General features: G+C 41.5%; 1 protein-coding gene and 1 long non-coding RNA gene across 6 annotated transcripts; one reads left to right on the forward strand and one right to left on the reverse strand.

Moving 5' to 3' along the window:
• Positions 1-8,386: 8,386 nt before the first annotated feature.
• Positions 8,387-19,959, forward strand: LOC124063444 (NACHT, LRR and PYD domains-containing protein 12-like). 5 transcript variants are annotated; one of them, XM_046397116.1, is made up of 12 exons: positions 8,387-8,445; positions 10,118-10,255; positions 10,620-10,748; positions 11,176-11,405; positions 12,048-13,845; positions 14,179-14,355; positions 14,634-14,810; positions 15,555-15,728; positions 16,658-16,831; positions 17,993-18,166; positions 18,356-18,529; positions 18,717-19,959. In XM_046397116.1, coding segments are annotated over exons 2-12 (3,339 nt in total). In that variant the 5' UTR covers positions 8,387-8,445; positions 10,118-10,124; the 3' UTR covers positions 18,718-19,959. The 5 variants fall into 5 exon arrangements, 4 of the variants coding, with proteins under 4 accessions (XP_046253072.1, XP_046253074.1, XP_046253070.1 ...); XM_046397114.1 differs by lacking the exon at positions 8,387-8,445 and adding an exon at positions 8,686-9,155; XM_046397115.1 differs by lacking the exon at positions 8,387-8,445 and adding an exon at positions 8,686-9,060.
• LOC124063450 lies at positions 19,551-20,486 on the reverse strand. The gene is made up of 2 exons (XR_006844109.1): positions 20,032-20,486; positions 19,551-19,928 (listed from the first exon to the last, which is right to left on the reverse strand). It is a non-coding gene; the product is annotated as an uncharacterized LOC124063450 (long non-coding RNA).
• Positions 20,487-20,547: the final 61 nt, after the last annotated feature.

Raw genomic sequence — 20,547 nt, forward strand, 5'->3', positions numbered from 1 at the left:
GTGTTTGGCTTGGATCTCTGGGTGAGTCTGTATTACACTTGGCAGCAGAGAGCAGAAAATCGCCTTGGCTGACTATTTTTTTTTCTTTTCCTTTCATACATCCCTCTTCTCCTCTCTCTCTCTCTCTTGCCTCATGTTGTGTCATTCTTTCTCTCTCCCTCTCCCCCTTATTTACCACAGGTATTCAGGTATTCGCCCCCAGGGTGCCGCTGGTGGTGCTGAGAGGTGCAAGGTGCACTTTTGTCCTCCTGTCAGGGCCTGTGTGGGCCCAGGGGGTGCCAGCAGAAGGACCAGGACAGTTCTATTGTCCCTGTGCATTCCAGTCAATGAGGGATAGAGTAGGGAGGGTGCTGGATTGAGGGGGCCAAGGCGGGTGGAGATCAGTCTTTGAGTGTGTGTGTGTGTGGCTGTAGAGATTTCCTTCATTCTCCTTCTCCTCCTGCCGTGTCCCGTTCTATCCTGTCCATTGAGGAGCTGCGGGGCAGGCAAATGCACCTGCCTGAAATCCACACCTGAGGGCCAGACGCCTATCTCCCCCATCTCCAAGGTTTTACAGAAACACCGTATGAGCCACACACACTGGTGTCCACTTACACTCTTTTAAAAAGGGAGCACAGAGGGACATCAATTTATATCACAATCTGTGATTTTGATGTAAAATCACAGACTTCCTGGCTCATTCATATTGGTTACATGTACACTTGGAACAGACTGAATCTGCAAAGACTGTTTACTTGGCTGTCAGTTACCTTAAAGAGCCTTTAGAGATGTTGTGCCAAAATAAAAAGTTTAAATGAACAACCCTGAAAATTTTTTTACCAGGACACGGATTCAGCTGATTTCCTTGCAGTTTTGGATCTTCTTTAAGTTAATCGCCTGACTTTCTGTGGAACTATTTGTTCTCTCTTTCAACAGAACAACAAGACACATGATCCACAGAGACATGAAGGCACTTAAGTCACCATGCATGGAAAACAATAATTAATCACATCCAGAGACGTTTTTCTCCTTTTCTTTCTGTCACTCACTCTTTTTCATGGTAACCGAAACTCCACATAGAGCCTTGTATTGCGTGCTGCTGCTCAATTCCAGCGCCCCCTCATGTCTCACATAATGATCACATTACTTTGCTGTGCAGCTGAGCTTTCCATGTTGTCTTTGGCATAACAAGAATCGGCCCTGGTCTGTCATGGAGAGCAGATTCACATTGCATGAGAGGCTAGTTGGTTTAACACTGCATGTCAGAACACATGGTCAGGCTGATGTGCATGCTTAAGTGTGTGTGTGTGTGTGTGTGTAACTAGACCCTCTTGTGCAAGTAGGGACAGGTGTGTCACCACCTGACCACACCCCCGGGCCACACGGCACCTCCTGTCCCTAACACCTGTCCCCTTCGTCTGTGCAAAGACCTGTATACCCCTCTTCTCTTTCTCTTTCTGACACACACACACACACACACACACACGCACACACACACTCACTGAGGTTTGTCTGGGAGGAAGGCAGGTTGCTGGCCTGTGACGAAGCGAGGGGGATCAGATCAGGTGGTCTGGCAGTGAGTTTGTCTTGAGTATCCACACAGCTGTCCCTCTGAAACTGGAACTCCATCAGAGCTTCCTGTCTCCAACTCCCTGTCTGTCCTACAACATGGTGTCACCTCTCTGCATACACAGTGACTTTGCTGCAAGCTGTTGGAGAGTCTCTTCAGACCATCATGTCCCTGTGGCAACAGATGGGAAAACATCAAAACATATCTTCTCTATGTCCAACAGCGACAACAACAGTTTTCATCTTTTTTTTACATATCAATTTAATTGGTTAAATTGCACATTTTATGATTGTGAATTTATCTCTCAAGTTTCACAAAACAGATATGCTTAACTGACTCATATTGTTCAGGAAAGAATTTACCAGCTAAAAATGTGAATTTAAAATCTGAAACACATGCAAAATGTGCATGAAGTTTGGTTTAATAAATAGATACCAAATGTGTCAGAAAATGAACATACAACACAGTTAAATTTCTTTAATGTTCACAATAAGACGTAAGAAGCATTAGCACTTTGAAAACTCGGTCCACCGTTGTGAAGGAGTTGATGTAGTTTTCACATGCAGAGAAGTCTAACATGTTTTAACTGAGGGTTTGTTTATAACATGTGTGATCACATGACCGACTGCTGGACTCCTCTCTTGTGATGTACCTGCATCCTCTGATCGTAACTGACGTTGGTGAATCTTATCATAACTGATAAAAAATTTGGCCAGAGATATGAAGTAAGACCCATGGTGTAAACAAATAATGTGTGTGTGTGTGTGTGTGTGAGACAGCGAGAGAGAGAAAGGGAGGGAGAGGTCATAGCAGCCTGAAGGCCATTGTAAATTCCTTGCTGGCTCAACCAAAGACATTCTTCTCTGCTGTTTTTCTTTCTAATCTCTATGCTCAGATTACCAGCTAGAGGGCCGGACCAGATGAGAGGAGCACAGGGTGGCATGCATGCATGCACACGTGCCCAAAACAAGCACAAACACCCAAAGACACCATCTTCACAGACATGCCACCATCGACTGAAAAAACACTGCAGTGCGTTTACTGGATGCTGCAGTGCATTAATGGAAGATATGAGCTCCACCTGCAGTAACTGAAGCTGAAATTTGTGTCACACAAATGAGATAAAAACAAACCAACACACTGAAGTAATTAGCCGAGAGCTTGTTTTTTTGAAACTCGAAGAAAAAACAACCCCCCCTGTGGAGAATACTGAGAGGATTCCCACATGACAGCCACCCAAAGACACACACACACACTAAAACTCAAACACCGTATTTGAAACTAGAATCTTCCAATAAAGCCTTTCCAGATGTGTGAGATTCACTGGAATTAGACCAATCCACAGAGATTCACTCTTGATCAGCTCAACAGTTAATCACAGTCAGTTAATTGGTAAGACAAATAAAACACCCAGTGGTGTTAATTTTCTCATTGGCAGAGTAAATACAGTACTGTTGCTGTGTTAAATGTGAGCAAGCAGAGGTAGGCAGAAAATCAGTTCCATGTGATTTCGTCCTGTCTTTATTCTCTTTTTGAGGGCCTGTGAAATGAAACAGTCAGCTAATATCACGACAAATGCAGTGATGTTGGCTCAAGTTTTAGGGCCTCAATATGTCGGCCATCAAAGCTGAGCGCTGTTGGTCTCCTTCCTCTTTCCTGTGTTTGTTATCATGTGTTTTGACCTTTCACGTGACCTCAAACTTAATTTGTACTTACAGGTAAAAGTAGTTACTAAACTCTTACACTCCAGAAACTATTACGGACAGGTGTGCTGGATCATAAATGATAATAATAGTCTTGGGGATGAAGGGAAACTCTTCTTTCCATCCCTCTGTGTGATTCCATCCCCATTCTCTTGTGAGGGACCTCAACACAGATCTTATGATACTTTATTTGTGGTTTTCATGCACAGCTCACCATTTTTACAGTTTTTTTTTTAACTTTATGTAGTTCTCAAATAATTCAGTGGGATTTCAAATGGCTTATTTTGTTTGCATGAAAATTTCTCAGGCCACAAAGGAAGATTTAATCCCTCAGCTTATCTGACAAATTCAGAATCGCCACCACCTGGTGATTTTCAAAGGACAGTGATGCTCTTCTCTTGGGTGAAAACTGTGGGGTAAACTTTCTCTGGCCACAGATCCTAAACAGCTGGGTAAATCTTAAACCCTCTCATGGTGACAACAGACGGGGGGGACTGAAGGCTCACTGCAGGCCCAGAAAGGTGCTCCACCAGGGGGCAGGGACCACCTGTCACCCCTGGTGCCATCACTCAGACCAGAATCAAATCGCTGGAGGTCTCTGTTGTCGCAGACTTTTATTGTGGTTATGCCCTTACAGTAAAAAACCCTGAGGCATTCAACTCTGAGCAGATGGCAGAGATGTAATGTAACAGGTTGTGTCTCATTTAGTTTTTGCCCATCTGTAACATTTTTACCTAAATGAAAATCAGGTTTACTCCATAAACGTACTCCTATTTCTGCATTTCTCTTTATGGTCTAAACTGTAGAGCTAAAAGACACACAACTAATCTTCCCCAAAGTAACACCTCACATCAAAGAAAAGTATCGACCAAGGGGGGCTGGGCAAGGAGATAAAGTGTACTAGTTAAGTAATTACTGATAGCTCAGAGTTGGCTAAGCTGCCAGCATGAATCCTCACACCTTAACAGGTGTGGGGAGAAGAGAGAGAGAAAGGGAGAGAATGATGAAAAGAAATGAGGGAAAAAAAAGAGAGTGAGCACCTGTTTTGAACTGCCATGCCTTCCTTTTAGCGGGCCAGGGCTTGCACTGCCCCGCCCAAAACAATCACACATTCATGTCTCACTGCCTGTTCAGCTATGTTAAGTAGTGCCGGGTCAATTTGCAGATGTTAGAGATAAAGAGAAATGGAGAAAAAAGTCAAGAAGGGCGAGTAATTTCTTAGGCAGTAACTGGTGACGGTTAATACAGTGGATCAAACTTCACTGTAGACCCACAAAAAGTTTCAGTTTGCCTTACAGTGGACAAACTTAATCAGAAACTTTGCTGCACAGGTGAGTCATCTTAGCTTCAGCGCTAGTTAGAAACATCAGGCAGCTCTGGAAATGTTTGACCGTAGCAACACGAGACACCTGAAAAAGGTCAGATAATTTGTTTCCGCAGGTGTGTCTGTCAAAAGATATTCTCAGGACATTTACACCAAACGATGCAGGTCGAGAGCTGAGAAGATCCTCAGGCAGCCCCATCACCCCGGACACTCACTCCTCTCCCTGTTGCCATCAGGCCGTCGGTTCCGCTGCCTGAGAACCAACACGGAGAGGATGAGGAAAAGCTTCTTACCCCAGGCCATCCGTCTACTCAACAGTGAGTGTTAATCTGGACAATCCAACTCCCACCTGCACTACATGTAAATACTGTACATGTAAATACGGCACATTCTCAAATTTTTAACTTTATTACTTTAATAAAGTTTCTATTTTACAATATTTAATTTTTACTTACCTATTTTTTGGTAGCAGGGACATAAAGAATTTCACTGCACATTGTACCGTGTATGATTGTGTGTGTGACAAATAAACCTATCTTTTATCTTGTATCTTGTTCATTGGGAAAAAAAAGGTTCCCCAAGTTTTGAAATGTCTGTATGTTTTAGCCAAAGAAATGAACATTGATTGGAGTAAAAAATATACGACTTGACCACATCGTCATGTATTCAGTCTGGCAAAATAATTTCACAAATTTAAAAGTACATGTTGCCTCAGATATGATTGTTTACAGCTACATTCAGTCACTTTTGAAGTCAAAATTAAAAAATTGCTTTACTGCATAAAATCAGGGCGTAATTTCTACCAAGCCTCTGCTTAAGACAGATCTCCTCCATTAAAGGTCAGACAAACAGTAACACATGGGGATGGTGAATACTACTAAAATTAAAAAGTGCATTTACTGCTGATTTGTTTACTTTGAGTGGAAAGTCCTTTTTCTTTAAAGTTTTATTCAATGTGCAGGAACACTCAAATCCCCCATGAGGAGCAGGGTTCAGCTACTTCCTCACACCCAAACAAACACAGCCTGATCATCTGATCAGACCACAGTAAAAAGCAGAGGTCTGGAGGTTCCTCGCACCTCCTCTTAATGCCCCCACCTCAAATCTACACACACACACACACACACACTACCAGCAGTCCTACTGAGCTCACTGTGGCTCATTAACCTCCTGGTTGGGGGAGGGTGGGGGTCAGGGGCATCAAAGTGGCAGGATCACTGCAGACTCACCCAGCAAGCCTACCATGGGGGTCTGGAGCCGCAGCGTCTCACCCCCTAATGAGAGGCCATGACACACACACATCCACACACAGTTTGACCCCCCAGGACCAGCTGGAAAAGAGAGTCTGACATGCCTGTTCAATCCCTCCCCCTCCTCCTCCTCCTCTTCCCCCTCGCCTCCGCCATTCCTCTCCCAAACTCCACAAATTCCAGCCAGCAGCGGCTCGCAGTCACCACTGGTCGGGTCATGCCTCACCTAAATCCAGAAGGGGAACCGAATGTGGAGCAAGAGAAAGATGTGGAAAAAGAGACGTCCAGCAGGGCACTACATGATTTAATGTTCATCAGTTTCCTGAGCAATTCATCAGCCAAATATTTTCTCAGATTTTTCTCAAAATGTTTGTTTCCAATTTCTAAAATTCTACATTATGTCTTTTCATTGCAGATTTGGTCCAAGCAACAATACAGAACCCTAAACATGATCAGTTAACTATCACATAGGACATAGAAAGGCTGCAAATGTGGTGGTAGGGAAGGGTACTTAAAAATACTGTGTGAAATACAACTGATTGATCAGCTTTGACAATCCATTTGTCTGAAATGGACTAATTTTCTCACAGTAAAGGCTCAGACCACTTTGATAAGTTGCAATAAATGCAAATTTTTTACATCTCCAACCTTGACAAACCTGGCAGTAATTGTGTAGATTTCACAAGTTAATGACAGAAATCAGGATGCAATGTGCTTGTTTAAGACTGTTTACAGCTGATAAGAATTAGAATGGGATTCATTTTGGTTTTAGTGAAGTTCCATTAGTGACAAATGGATGAAGGGAATAAAAACAAAACAAAAACACACCTATCTATCAATCAACACAACTGATGGGAAGAGCACTCAGAGGCATGTGAGAAGGAGAGCGTGGGAGTCAGGGGAGAGAAAGGAAAGAGAGGGAGGGAAGGGGTGAGGGCCTTTGGAATAGCTTTCTGCCAGAAAGGCAAGTGCAGCAGCAGGGTGAAGGAGGGGTGCAGGAGGGGTCGAAGGAAGAGGCACCTTGCAACAGCTGGTCTCAATTATCCGGCTGCTGAGTGTACAGGAGCATGTGTGTTTGGAAGTGTGTGTGTGTGTGTGTAAGGTTGAGGCATCACAGGGGGAGGGCTGAGACCACTGGCGCCAGGAGGGGAGCAACAGGTCAGGGAGGATGAAGATTATAAAAATACTAGCAGGGAGTTGGCCTTGGTCCTGCCGCCGCACAGCATGAGTGTGTGTGGTGAATATTCCTTGCCTGCCACAGTGCCACAGGATGCGGAAGTGTGTGTGTGTGTGTGTGTGTGTGCCCACCGTTCACCGGGGAGGTGTGTTTCTGCACATCCTGTGAAATAACTTTCCTGGTTGAATAACAAGAGATCATCTCATGTTTTTATCATTCAGATGTACAGAAAATTGAAAGTCTCTGTAGCTCACATTTAATTTTTTTTAAAGTTGATAAATATAATTCAAACGTGTGATACTTACTTAAGGCTATCTAACTTTTTATCTTTAGTTAGGAATTAAAGTTTTTGATAATAATATAATGAATGTCGAAATTATTGCTTTATTACAACTGAGGATTTGGTAAGGAATGTTTATGTTGTATCATAAAATTATCAGTTAACTTGAAGAGTTAGAGAGTGGCATCTCAGTTTCTGGCTCTTTGCAACACGACACATGGGCGTATGACGCCCACTGGTGCTTATAAAGTGTAATTACATGAGGACTCGAAATTTTGCTCTGTTTCCAGTGAAAAGTTGTTTTTATCCCTCTCAGCATTCAGTTTACATTATTAAATGTCTAGAAATTACAGTGCATTGTCGGAAGTACTTTTACTAAAGTACAGTGCAATTCTGACTTAGATGTAGTTCTTGTACTTCATGTTACCTTTCACCGCATTTCAGAGGAAATCGTTCTGCTTCGCTTTTGAAAGCTCTTGATCAGGGGTCGGCAACGCGCGCATGCGGCTCTTTAGCGCCTCCCTAGTGGCTCTCTGGAGCTTTTTCAAAAATGTATGAAAATGGAAAGAAATAGGGGGGAATATATATTTTGTTTTAATATGGTTTCTGTAGGAGGACAAACATGACACAAACATTCTTAACGTTTTCCAATGCTGTAAAAATGTTTATAATAAATATTAAAATTTCAACATTTCTGTCAACGACGATGTGCGTCATAGCCTGCGACACACGTTTCAGCGCGGCGCGGTGCCAAGCAGGCGGCTGTTGTAAACAAACCGGCGGGTGTGTTATGGGCCATGGATCCCAAAGGAAAAAAGCGAAAGATAGCTGATGAGAACAGAGGATTCAAGGAAGAGTGGACCGAATCATTTGCTTTCATTGCCGATGCGGAAGGATTGCCTTCGTGTTTGCTTTGTAATGAGAAGTTCTCAAATAACAAAAAAGAGTAATTTGGAAAAACATTTCCAGGGAAGACATGCTAAATTTGCAGCAGACCACCCAGTTGGGAGTGAGAGAAAAAGTGCGATTGCTTTACTTCTGGAGAAATTAGAGGAGCGCAAAGATAGATTTAAGAAGTGGATTGCATCTCCAAACTCCACTTCTGCTGCTAGTTTTGTTGCAACCTGGGAGATAATAAAGCGTGGAAAACCGTTCACAGATGGTGAGTACATGAAGGATTCATTCATCAAATTGGTCACTTTGGTAAGCTAATATAGCTAATATACACTTACAGCCTGTGTTCCATTCATATAAGGCTTATATAAGGCTTTTAATTTTTTGCGGCTCCAGACAGATTTGTTTTTTGTTTTTTTGGTCCAATATGGCTCTTTGAACATTTTGGGTTGCCGACCCCTGCTCTAGATACTTACCGGTACTCCTTGCTTATGTGATATTTTCACTCTACATACAAAACATGTGATCATCTTTCACAAATATTTGTTCTGAACCGTTATTCCGTTTTCTGTGCTCCATCAAATTCTGTAAACTGAAAACTGAAAACTCAGAGACACAATTATTAAACCCACCGTAGCTTATAACTGGCTGTGGTGCGTTTAAGTGACTGTGAGGGCTACTCGCCTACCGTAAAGATCAGAATAGAGGGGCAGTCACAGGGGCTGCCAGCAGGAAATGCGATGGTAGACTGCGTGGTTCCTTGAATCCGTCAAACAAGAAGTCAGACAGCGTGACTGACCAGGGCTGTTACAAAAGTCGTATTAATTTAGGCTATCTTAAACGACTGGCCTGTAGAGACTGTAAGGAAGTTCGAAAAAACGCTGTAAGTGATTAAAGTTTTCTGCGTATCCTGCGAATGTGTAAAAAATGGATGGGTTTATGAAAGAATACGGATGTCAAGCCCCTGGCAAATGACAGGTAAGGCAAATGGGCGAGTGTTGGTTGGTGGTGTGTATGGTGGACTATTTAACTACTACAGTCTTGACATATTCAAGTTAAGAGAGGTTACATTAAGAAGAAGTTAACTGTTTACTAGGAAAAAGGTTGGTCTCATTAACAAACAATGACGTCACCGCCTCCAGCGCATCAAGACCGAAACTAACTTCCTTCAAACTTGAGTGTAAACACTGAAAACGTTACCGTAACTTGGTTAACTTATCCATCTGAATAATCGTAGACTAAATAGACTAAAGAGCAGTCTAAAGTGACAACGTAGGCCGTTTTTTCTCAAATAGCCCACTGTCCTGTAAAATAATATCGTGGTCAAGACTATTGACCCCCATGTTTTTATTACCATAAACAGCTTATCTTAGCTTCATGACAAGGGGAAGGCCCCTCACCGGCAGTTGTCTGATCACGTGGGCCCACGTGGTAAGGGAGTGGTGGTTTAACCTGACAGGATAAACAAACAGAGAGGTTTCAATCCTTTTGGTCAGGTTACTCTTGAAAACGAGATTTTAACTTCAGTGAGGCGTTTATGATTAGTGGGTTTACACACCTAACATTTTCCCCCTTTGTTGTTACCAGCAATATGACCCACCAGCTTAACCATAGATACCACACATACTAGTGCATTATCAGCTCAAGTCTGCTGTTATTAAAAAGCAGATGTATGTTTGCACCAAGTCAGTCCAAAACTTTGCCAACTGGGAAATCATTTGCAGAAGTGTCGTGTAGTGAGTCATTTTACGTGAACTTACATTAGAGCAGTCCGGGGAAATACTGAACTACTTGACACAAAGTAAGACAAAGCAAGACTCCTTATTCTCCTTAAAGGGTGTGGGTGTCAATTTGTTTTGAAGAAAAAAATAAATTTGAGGAACCTGCACTGCATGCTTGTGCAAACAATCCTCATGGTGTGTCGCCGTGTCTCCTGTTAGACCAAAGATGAGTGTGTGTGGGAAGGTTGAGGAAGCCAGAGCGACGTCTCCGGTACCCAGCTGTCTGTCCCTGAAGAGTGACCAGTCCAAGGACATTCCTCTTGCCTTCAGAAATAAACAGGGACTGTTCAACACAAAGTAAGAGTTCTCCTGATTCTCTTAGCCTTGTGGAATAAATCAAATGACCAGCTGTGTGAGAGTCAGCAGGGTCTTGATATTAGACTGTATAGTTACTAGTGGCCCTAAATCCTTCTTTGTTATGGCCCCTTTTTGGAAGAAAAACCTGTTTCTTGCTCCACTGACTTAGTAATCATTATCTAATCATTTTTAAAAATAAACAATTAATACTATTGAGAACATTGTAAGAAAATCAGCCAAACTGAACTAATTTTTTTCATTGAAAAAACATTTCAGGAACCTGTACTGTATGTTTTCTTTTTCCCTCTACGTGGGTGCTGTAGTGCAAACAGTCCTTATTGTGTGTTACTGACTTTCCTGTTAGACCAGAGATAAGATGGAGGGATGAGGAGGGCACAGAAGAGTCTGTAGCATCCAGCTGTCTGTCTCTGAAGAGTGACCAGTCCAGAGATATTCCTCTCACCTTCAGCAATGAACCTGGGCTGTCCTACAAGTAAGAGTTCTCTTTATTCTCTACATTTCATGCACTGTATGTTTCCATTTCACCTCTATATGGATGCTAATGGTTGAGCAATAACAAAGTAAATAAAAACGGACAACACCAGGAGAAGACAATGTGAAGTGATTGCTCACTGTCAAATCATCAATCTTACGACTGAAAACAAACTTTTTTAACATAATATGACAGCAATTATTTTAAGGTTTCCAGATCAGACTTCATTGTGAATCTGTGCGCTTATGAATTCAGACTTTAGTAGCAACTTAATTTGCAACTTCAGACCGAAAAAAAACAGCTTGTAATCCACTTGTTGTTCTATCTGCATTGCGCTTTTTTACAGTCTTTCCAATATTGGCAAAATAAACAAAAGATGTATTTTAAAAAGAAAATACCTTCATCTTCATCTTCATCTCTTCAACAGAGACAGGAAAAGGACTAGTGGCGTTATCGGGGACCAGCTGTCATGCTGTGGTTTGTGCCAGGAGAGCCTGAGGGATCCAGGGTCTGTCATCTGTGGACGCTGCTTCTGCAGGCAATGCATTTCCTGGGAAGAATGTAAATCAACAGGAGATTTCCCGTGTTGTCAGTATGCAAAAAGATCCAGAAAAAGTGCTGAGCTGCAGACACCCAGTCAGAACAGCACTGAAACAAGTAAGTGTATGTAAGTGTATTGTGTGTAGTGTGTTGTCTTTCCGCAATTTCTTTGCATATGCTCACTCTCACCTGTCGTCAGGTGTGAGGAAGGAAACAGGGGAAAGACAGGGAAACAGGGAAAGGACAGGTTCATAAAAAACAAGAACAAATCGACACAGACCCAGACAAACGGTTGAAACGCACCAGCTGTTCACTTGTGACTCCCCTCTCTAGGCTACTGTGATTACCTGCCTACACCTTCAGATCTTTGGGTGGAGCAGCAACAGCAATATACAAACAGCTTCGTAACCACACACACACACACACACACACACACACACACACACACACACACACACACACACACACACACAATGTGTCAGTGTGAACCCTGCTGAGTGCATCATTTTACTGGATTCTAGCCTGACACAGCAAACACAACAAAAGTGAAGTACCTGTACTGCTGATATAACCATCAGTAACCACTACTGCAGTATTTACAGTCCTTGGATCTGGCCACAAAGGCTGGAAAGCAAGAGCAGATGCAAATGGGACAATCTAGCAGGAAAAAAAGGAAAAAAGACTGGTTTACGTGCTGACTTGTTTTTAAGGAGATATAGTAAACTCCATTTAACGTTATTTTTTCTGTTTTTCTTTCAGTCGCTGGAAGTCTGCAGGAGGTTTTAGACAATCATAAGATTAGTCTCAAAGCAAGATGTGAATTTGCAAAAGAGGGAATTGCTGAAGCAGGATCTCAGACCCTCCTGAACAGGATCTACACTGAGCTTTACATCACAGAAGGACAGTGTGAAGGAATTAACATCCAACATGAAGTATGGCAGCTTGAGACAATATCCAAAATGGAGACCCTGCATGGCACTCCAGTCAAATGCAAGGACATTTTTAAGGTCTTCCCTGGCCAAAAGAGATTCATCAGAGTAGTTCTGACAAATGGCATTGCAGGCATCGGAAAAACCTTCTCAGTGCAAAAGTTTACACTTGACTGGGCAGAAGGCCTGGAAAATCAAGATATCAGCCTTGTGATTCTGCTTTCGTTCCGGGAGCTGAACCTGATCAAGGAGGAGCAGTACAGCCTTCTGAGGCTGCTTCACGATTTTCACCCGACACTACACACACTCACAGCAGACAGGCTTGTTCTATGTAAAGTTTTATTAATCTTTGATGGCCTGGATGAAAGCAGGCTTTTGTTGGATTTCCAGAGCAATGAGGTGGTGTCTGATGTCACCCAGACATCATCAGTCAATGTGCTGTTGACAAACCTCATCAAGGGGAACCTGCTTCCTTCAGCTCTGCTTTGGATAACTTCCAGACCCGCCGCAGCCAATCAGATCCCTCCTTCATATGTTGATAGGGTAACAGAAGTAAGAGGATTCACTGACACTCAGAAGGAGGAATACTTCAGGAGGAGGTTCAGTGATGAGTCAAAGTCCAGCAGAATCATCTCACATGTGAAGGCATCCAGGAGCCTCTACATTATGTGTCACATACCAGTTTTCTGTTGGATCACCGCTACAGTTCTGGAGCACATGTTGGTTACATACATACAAGAGCTGCCCAAGACTCTGACTGAGATGTACACACACTTTCTGCTGGTTCAGTCCAAGAGGAAAACACACAAGTATAATGGACATGAAATGACTCTAAAGGAATTGATGCAGCTTGATTTGGAAGTCCTTTTGAAATTGGGGAGACTTGCATTTGAACATCTTGAAAAAGGGAACATCATGTTCTACCAAGAGGACTTGGAGCGATGTGGTCTTGATGTCACACAAGCCTTAGTTTTCTCCGGACTGTGCACAGAGATCTTCAAACAGGAGTGTGTACTCTTTCAAAAAACAATTTACTGCTTTGTGCATTTAAGTATTCAGGAGTTTCTTGCTGCTGTCTACATGGTCCACTGTTACCAGAACAAGAACATGGAAGTTCTGGTGACATTCTTGAAAGAGGACTGGAATGGAAACAGCAGTGACCCAGTTCTGGATAACTTCCTCAGTAAAGTTGTGGCTAAATCTCTGAACAGTGGAAATGGCCACCTGGACCTGTTTGTTCGCTTCCTTCATGGCCTGTTATCGGAGTCCAACCATCGTCTCTTAGGAGATCTGTTGGGTTGGCCCGCAAGCAGTCCGGAAAGCATCCAGAGAGCAATAAACAACCTGAAGAAGATGAATGCTTACGATATCTCTCCAGACAGAAGCATCAACATCTTCCACTGTTTGATGGAGATGAGTGACCACTCAGTGCATCGGGAGATCCAAGAGTACCTGCAGTCCGATAACAGATCAGAGAGGAAACTCACAAAGACCCATTGCTCTGCTCTGGCCTACATGCTACAGATGTCAGAGGAGGTTCTAGATGTGTTGGACCTGAAGAAGTACAACTCATCAGGTGATGGAAGACGGAGATTACTCCCAGCTGTGAGAAACTGCAGAGAAGCTCGGTAAGGATATGTGAATATCACTCCTGCACACTAACCTTTATAAACATTGCAAATTTGCTGAAGATATTGAGTTTCTTTTACCTGTACACTATAGACAAATGTATTGGGACATGTGCTGCTGCATGAATGGACAAACATTCCCACAGAAACAAAATGTTGTGGAAAGCCTTCCCAGAAGAGTGGAAACTGTTACAGCTGCAAAGCTGTTTGTGTATTTAGAATGCAAAGTCACTGTTGTTTTAATGGTGTCCCAATACTTTTGTCTATATATTGTAGTAGTATTACCAATAGTAATGCAAGCCACTTAGTACATTAAACACTATGTATTTGCAGACTCTCTGCCTGTGGACTCTCTGAGTGGCATTGTGAAATTCTGTCCTCCGCTCTGATGTCCAACCCCTCTCATTTACGAGAACTGGACCTCAGTGAAAATGACTATCTGCTGGATTCAGGAGTGAAGCTGCTGTCTGTTGGGCTGGAGAGTCCAAACTGTAGGCTGCAGGTTCTAAGGTCAGACAGCTCTTTACTCATTACTTTATCTTTTCCTCCTCCTTCTCCCTTTTTGTCTGTCTTCAAGAATGGAATCACATTACATGTAGGTGACTGTATTGTAATTCTGCTCTCATTATAACAAGATATTATTTTGATTTACATAGATAAAAACAACATTTTCACATTTTATATTTGTTAATATAAACAGCTATTTATTAGAGCATAGCAATGTTGAGCTACAGATTTAGACTCCAAGAAATGTGATTTAAAAATGTGTCCTTTACTGTATTTGTCAGATTGAAGAACTGCAGTTTGTCAGAAGATTGTTGTGAGCCTCTGGCATCAGCGCTGAAATCCTCCGCTTCCTCTCTGAGAGTGCTGGACCTAAGTAACAACAACTATCTTAAGGATTCAGGGGTGAAGCTTCTGTGTGCTGGACTGGAGAGTCCAAACTGCAGACTGGAGACTCTGAGGTTTGACAACATTTTATTAACTTTGTGCATTACTGTGGTTACCAGTGACGCTCAATTTGACCCCTGGGCCCTGCGTGTTGACCTCTGGTTCAAGCAGGTTCGGGTCAGCTTCAGAGAAAATATGTTATGTTTTGGTGTGTGGGTCAATAAATGACACTAAATTATTAGTAAGTCACAGAAACATTGCATGCAGCAGTCATCAGAGACAGAGTTCATGTCTTAATGAAGGGTTACTTGTTAAACAAAAGAATCAAAAACCGCATTCGGAACAGTTTGTCTGTTTTTGTTATCCTAGATTTTCTCGCTGCGTTGGGCGGGGGAGAAAGAGAAAAAGAAACTGGAGAAAGCGAGCACTCAGGACGCTCAGAATCAGCACCTTGGAGAGTGCTGCTCCGCATGGTCTTGTCTATGTTGTTCTCCCAGACATCGGTCCTAACTAGTGTGCAAACAAAGTTGGCTGTTTTTGGGTTGGGTGGTTGTTTAGCACACATTTTTGTGGTTTGGGCGGTGCAGACTGACTCTCCAACAGGTCGGGTGGGTGAAGGTATTAAACAATTCTGACCCATCTTTCACTAGTGGTTACATTCAAAGGGTTAGGGACCTGTATGTAGTGTCTCTTTGCCCCTTCCTCATGTCCTATTCCTATTCCTCTGGAACTCTTGTGGATTAACACTGTCATGCCATATATTTACACACTACAAATACATTTATTTCCTCCAATAACTACATTCTTTATATTTGTAGATTAAGTTGCTGCAGGCTGTCAGAAATCGGCTGTGCACATCTGGCCTCTGCTATGAAGTTGAACCCCTTCCATTTGACAGAGCTCGACCTTAGTAGAAACAAACTGAAGGATTTGGGAGTAAATCTGCTGTCTGATGCACTGGGGAGTCCACAAAGCAAAATGAAGTTTCTGAGGTGAGTTCCCTCCTGTAGAGCTTATATCTTTAATGAGAAAATATTATTTCTTTTAGCGCATTGTGACTGAAAGATGATGTATTGAATAAAAGGAAATTTCTGTTTCTCATAGACATAGATGTCTAACAGGCTTGATAGGCTTTCACACTATTCTGCCAAGCAGTTCTAAACAAAATTTGTGTTGCACTGTGACTACGAGTAGGATTTTCCAACCTCCAGCTTAGTTCTGCAGAGTTTTAGAGCCTTTGTGTTGAAGTCCCAGCAAGATATGTTTCTTACCCCAAGTATTAATATCCTCCTACATGCAGCGCAATGGAGCACTGAAAGTTTTTTCAGGTTTTCTCACCCTACAGGTGGGCACAGAAAAATGTTGCTATATTACAAGTTTTGCTTGCCTGACACTGAGTCCGCAGTCATCATTTCTCATTGGCTGTCATGGTTTCAGCATTTCAATGTGTCAAGCATGTCAGGATGTCAATTAGACAGCCAGAGTCAAATAGTCTCTGTTAGCATGGTCTTGCCCGTTCATTTCAGTGAAAACAGTGCTTGATTGGCCGCCCATATTTTTGGTGGCAGACTTGTCCTAACTTTGTGTTGTTTTGGCATCACGGCAAAGTGTCTGTCTTCACCACCTCATCATCTGTAAGAGCCTCTGTTAGAGGGTTGAAGTATGTGTGAGTTAGCATGATGGAAATCCTTTTTGCAAGCTTAGTTTTATGGGCAACAACAGAAGAGTTTCAAGGCTGCTTTTTTTTTTTTTTTTTTTTTTTTTTTTTTTTTAAATATCTTTATTGCAATATTTCCTTCATCATCTTCCAGACAGTTATGTGGATGTAAAGAGCCTGTTAAAGACATCATTGAACAGGGATCACAAACATAAATTTATTTGATGCTGCATATCTGATTTAATATTAATCCTACACTTACAGGATTGATAGCTGTGGGCTCACAGAGAACTGCTGTACTGCTCTGGCCTCAGCTCTCAGGTCCAACCCCTCCAGCCTGAGACAGTTGGAACTGAGTAATAACGATCTGCAGGATTTGGGAGTGAAGCTGCTGTGTGCAGGGCTGGAGAGTCCACACTGTAGACTTGAAGCCTTGAGGTCAGTCGTTATATTTGCAGTTTCACTATAAGATGAATATGAAATCAGTATTACATTGACAATAATTAAGATATATCAGTATAAAGATAACTGCAGTGTGATTCACAATGACTAACCTAATGCCATGACCTATTCTTTACTCAAATGAGGCTGAATACTCAATGACAGAGTGAGCCTATGGCCTCATAAGCATGTCGACAGTGTTTGTGTAATTACTGTCATTGCTAGAAGGGGGAGACAAATAATAATGACAACAACTTTATTTATATAGCACTTTTCAAAACTCACAGTTACAAGGTGCTTCACAATACTATCTACCAATAAACAGCTTCAGAGCTTTGTTATGTTCAGTCCAAAAAGAAAGCAAATGAAAATATATGAAACAGATAGATAGATAGATACTTTATTGATCCCGAGGGAAATTCAATAAAATATAAATTAAAATAAATAGAATAAACAAAGTCAAGTCTAAATTGATATGTCCTTGAACTGGTCTGATTTAAAGGTGTCCACAGTGTCACAACTAACACCTATTTAACATGGCAAATGTACAATTTTTTAATCCTCTGTACCACCAAGTTCTTAATTGAAGCTACACTTTCATACTGAGTGAGATATTTCAGACCTTGCAGCATTATGTCAAATAAAAAATATGGCTGGTAAACACATTTCAAGCTGATTGTATTTTGGAACTGCTGGTGAGTTCAGTGTAATTTCTGATAAAACTTCAGGGATTTTAATAATCCTTGGATGGACCTGCTGTGTGTTTGGTGAAGCAGTGATTACATGACTGAAGAGGAAATCTAGTCCGTTTTCTTTTTGAACCTGGATTCCTGTTTTGTTTCTAAGTTTGATTTTGACCGTTCCATTTTTTTAAAAATTAAATTTTAATCTCTTCCCTGCTGCTTAATTGCTTTACCTGTACAACATCCATTGCATGTCTGCCCGTCCTGGGTGAGGGATCCCTCCTCTGTTGCTCACCCTGAGGTTTCTCCCATTTTTTCCTTGTTAAAGGGTTTTCTGGGAGTTTTTCCTTAGTCGATGTGAGGGTTGAAGGGCAGAGGATGTTGCTTATGATGTTATGTAAAGCCCTTTGAGACAAACTGCTTGTAAAAATGGGCTATACAAATAAAGTTGTCTTGTCTTAATTCTTCTATTTAGAGTGAGGGGATGCTGGTTGTCAGAGAGCTGCTGTGCTTCTCTGGCTTCAGCTGTAATGTCAAACCCCTCCAGCTTGAGAGAGCTGGACCTGAGTGACAATGACCTCCAAGACTCAGGAGTGAAGCTGCTAGCTGCTGAATTGGAGAGTCCACATTGTAGACTAGAGATTCTGAGGTATGGAGTCTGTTCCTTGTACTTGAACAGAAGAAATAGTTTAGTAGCTAATAGTAAGAATGTTTTTTGAACTAACTAAAAATGTTATTTAAAGTTTTGATTCAATGAATTGCATCTGAGCTGCTGGTGTGTGTTAATGAAAGACTCCCTGACATTTCTAATTGTCTAAAAATCCTGTAATCTCTGTAGGTTGAGACACTGTCGGGTCACAGATGAAGGCTGTGTCTTTCTGGCATCAGCTCTGAAGTCCAACCCATCCTATCTGCAAGAGCTGGACCTGAGCAAAAACAACCTGCAGCTATCAGGGGTGAAGCTGCTGTCTGACGCCCTGAAGAATCCACAGTTTAGACTGGAAACTCTTTGGTCAGTTCTGAGTTTGAGTCTTGATGTCAGTACTATTATATACTATATACATCATACTATACAGAGATACTGCATGATCATTTAAACTTCCAACTTTATGAATTGCTGCCTTACCCAGTGAACACCTTAGAAAAGAAGGATTGTTTGATTGATTTAACCTTTAATTCGCTTTTGCTAATCTCTACAGAATTGAAGAAACGGACCCCCGACTGACTAAAATGCATCTCATCACTGGATGTGATGTGTTGCTGACTCTGGGGCTGCCATGATCACCAAATCACTGGAAAAACCAGACTTGTGTCTTCGTATAATCAGAAATAGGACAGAACACTTACCTCGCAGTATAAAATTCTTTTTTCTTGCTTCAAGAAGCCATGGTCATCTCAGATTCCTTGAAGTGCAATGCCACAGGCCTTGAATATGACTTCACAAGGCATTTTTGTGGTTATAAGATGGTGATAAAACATCTTTGCGCGTCATGGGTGCTCTGCTCATAGTTGTTACATGCTTGCTCACTTTCTGGTGGAGAATGAGCTAATGAAAAGACTGAGTGTCCTGATCTGATTTAATTCTTTCCAATCAGATAAGTAAATGTGAAGTCTTCTTAACATTCTGACACCAAAATTGCTCTGCTTTAGCAACACTCATGAGATCTGTAGTGAACAGATAGGGGATAAAAAATGAGCTTCAAAAATGTTGTGTTGTTTAGACATGGGCAAGCAGTAGTCCTCATTGTGTTAAAATGTTATTGTGAAGAAAATACTCAGGGGGTATGAAGGCAGAGGCCACCATGCCCGCTGAGGATACAGGAAGTGTTCACCATTTCATACCACTGGACAGCTTATAATGGGCTACCTTTGTTGTGCTGGGAAATCTTTGTTAAAATCTCTTAGGTGTGATAACAAATGTCTGACTGGAACATGTTTCTGCTTACTGAAAATATTTCTCCTGTTCAAACTGGCCATGAAAATATCCCCTTCTATTGCACCTTTAATGTAAGAAAGAGAATCCACAGTCCTTGTTTTGTTCAAAGTTTTATTTAAAGCTTATCTGAGGAGACCTCTTTTACTTAGTGTTTTAGCACAAAATTCCCTTTTTGTTACCACACCCCCCCTGCAGCTCAACATTAAGACACTCTCAAGGTAAGACAAAGAGACATTTTTATATTAAAGACAGATATATTATTCTTAATAATTATACTCGTTTTAAAAGATTTTGATTCATTTTAGTGCACTACAATATCTTTTATAGAAGTATTGCATTACTACTGCCTGTTTCCTTATGATCTGCCATGCATATACAGACTTGGGAAGTTGTTCTCATGTATTCATAGTTTTTATACTGCAATAACACACACACACTGAATGCCTCTGTGGCCTTGTTGTATGTGGAAAAACAACTGTAAATTAAAGTTTAAATGGTTTGCATGACGTGGTGTTCAACAGCTTGAATTACAAGAGGACACAAATGAGAGAAAAAGAGTTTTATTTTGTAATTGTTACGAAACCCCTTCTAGTAGTACCTTTGGTAGATTTCCCCTTTACATTATTTCAAACATATCTTTTAACACATTCAATTAAAACAAAACCACCACCTGTGATGCAAACATATTTACTGTAAGAACAATAAATAGAATATATAGTAACAAAGTCAACCAGAAAACACCTCTAAATTAGATAAATACATTCAATGTAAGATCACATCAAACCCAAATAATCCCACAAGTAAAAAGAAGTAGAGTACATAAGTCGGCAGAGGAAGCGAGTTTTGACTGCAGATTTGATTTACTTCTTTTAAAAGCTGAATGTCTACATGTTCTGAGTAAATCACACAACACTAACTGACCATAATGTTCATGATGCAGATGCATGATAGTAGGTTATTGCTAAGCACATGGTATGAAACAAGCAAGTCAACTTAAAAATGGGACACTTGCAGCTCCAGATGCACAGGGGAGTTTAAAATAAAACGAAAAATAATAAAAACTAAAATATGTGTGTTGGATTTGTGTTCGTAAA

Source organism: Scatophagus argus, chromosome 8 (genome assembly GCF_020382885.2).
Source record: "Scatophagus argus isolate fScaArg1 chromosome 8, fScaArg1.pri, whole genome shotgun sequence".
Lineage (NCBI taxonomy): Eukaryota > Metazoa > Chordata > Actinopteri > Scatophagidae > Scatophagus > Scatophagus argus.

Coding starts and splice junctions, on each gene's coding strand:
- LOC124063444 (XM_046397116.1), top strand. CDS start 10,125: ATGAGTGTGTGTGGGAAGGTTGAGGAAGCCAGAGCGACGTCTCCGGTA. Junction 10,256..10,619: donor CAGGGACTGTTCAACACAAA/GTAAGAGTTCTC, acceptor CTTTCCTGTTAG/ACCAGAGATAAGATGGAGGG. Junction 13,846..14,178: donor AGAAACTGCAGAGAAGCTCG/GTAAGGATATGT, acceptor ATGTATTTGCAG/ACTCTCTGCCTGTGGACTCT.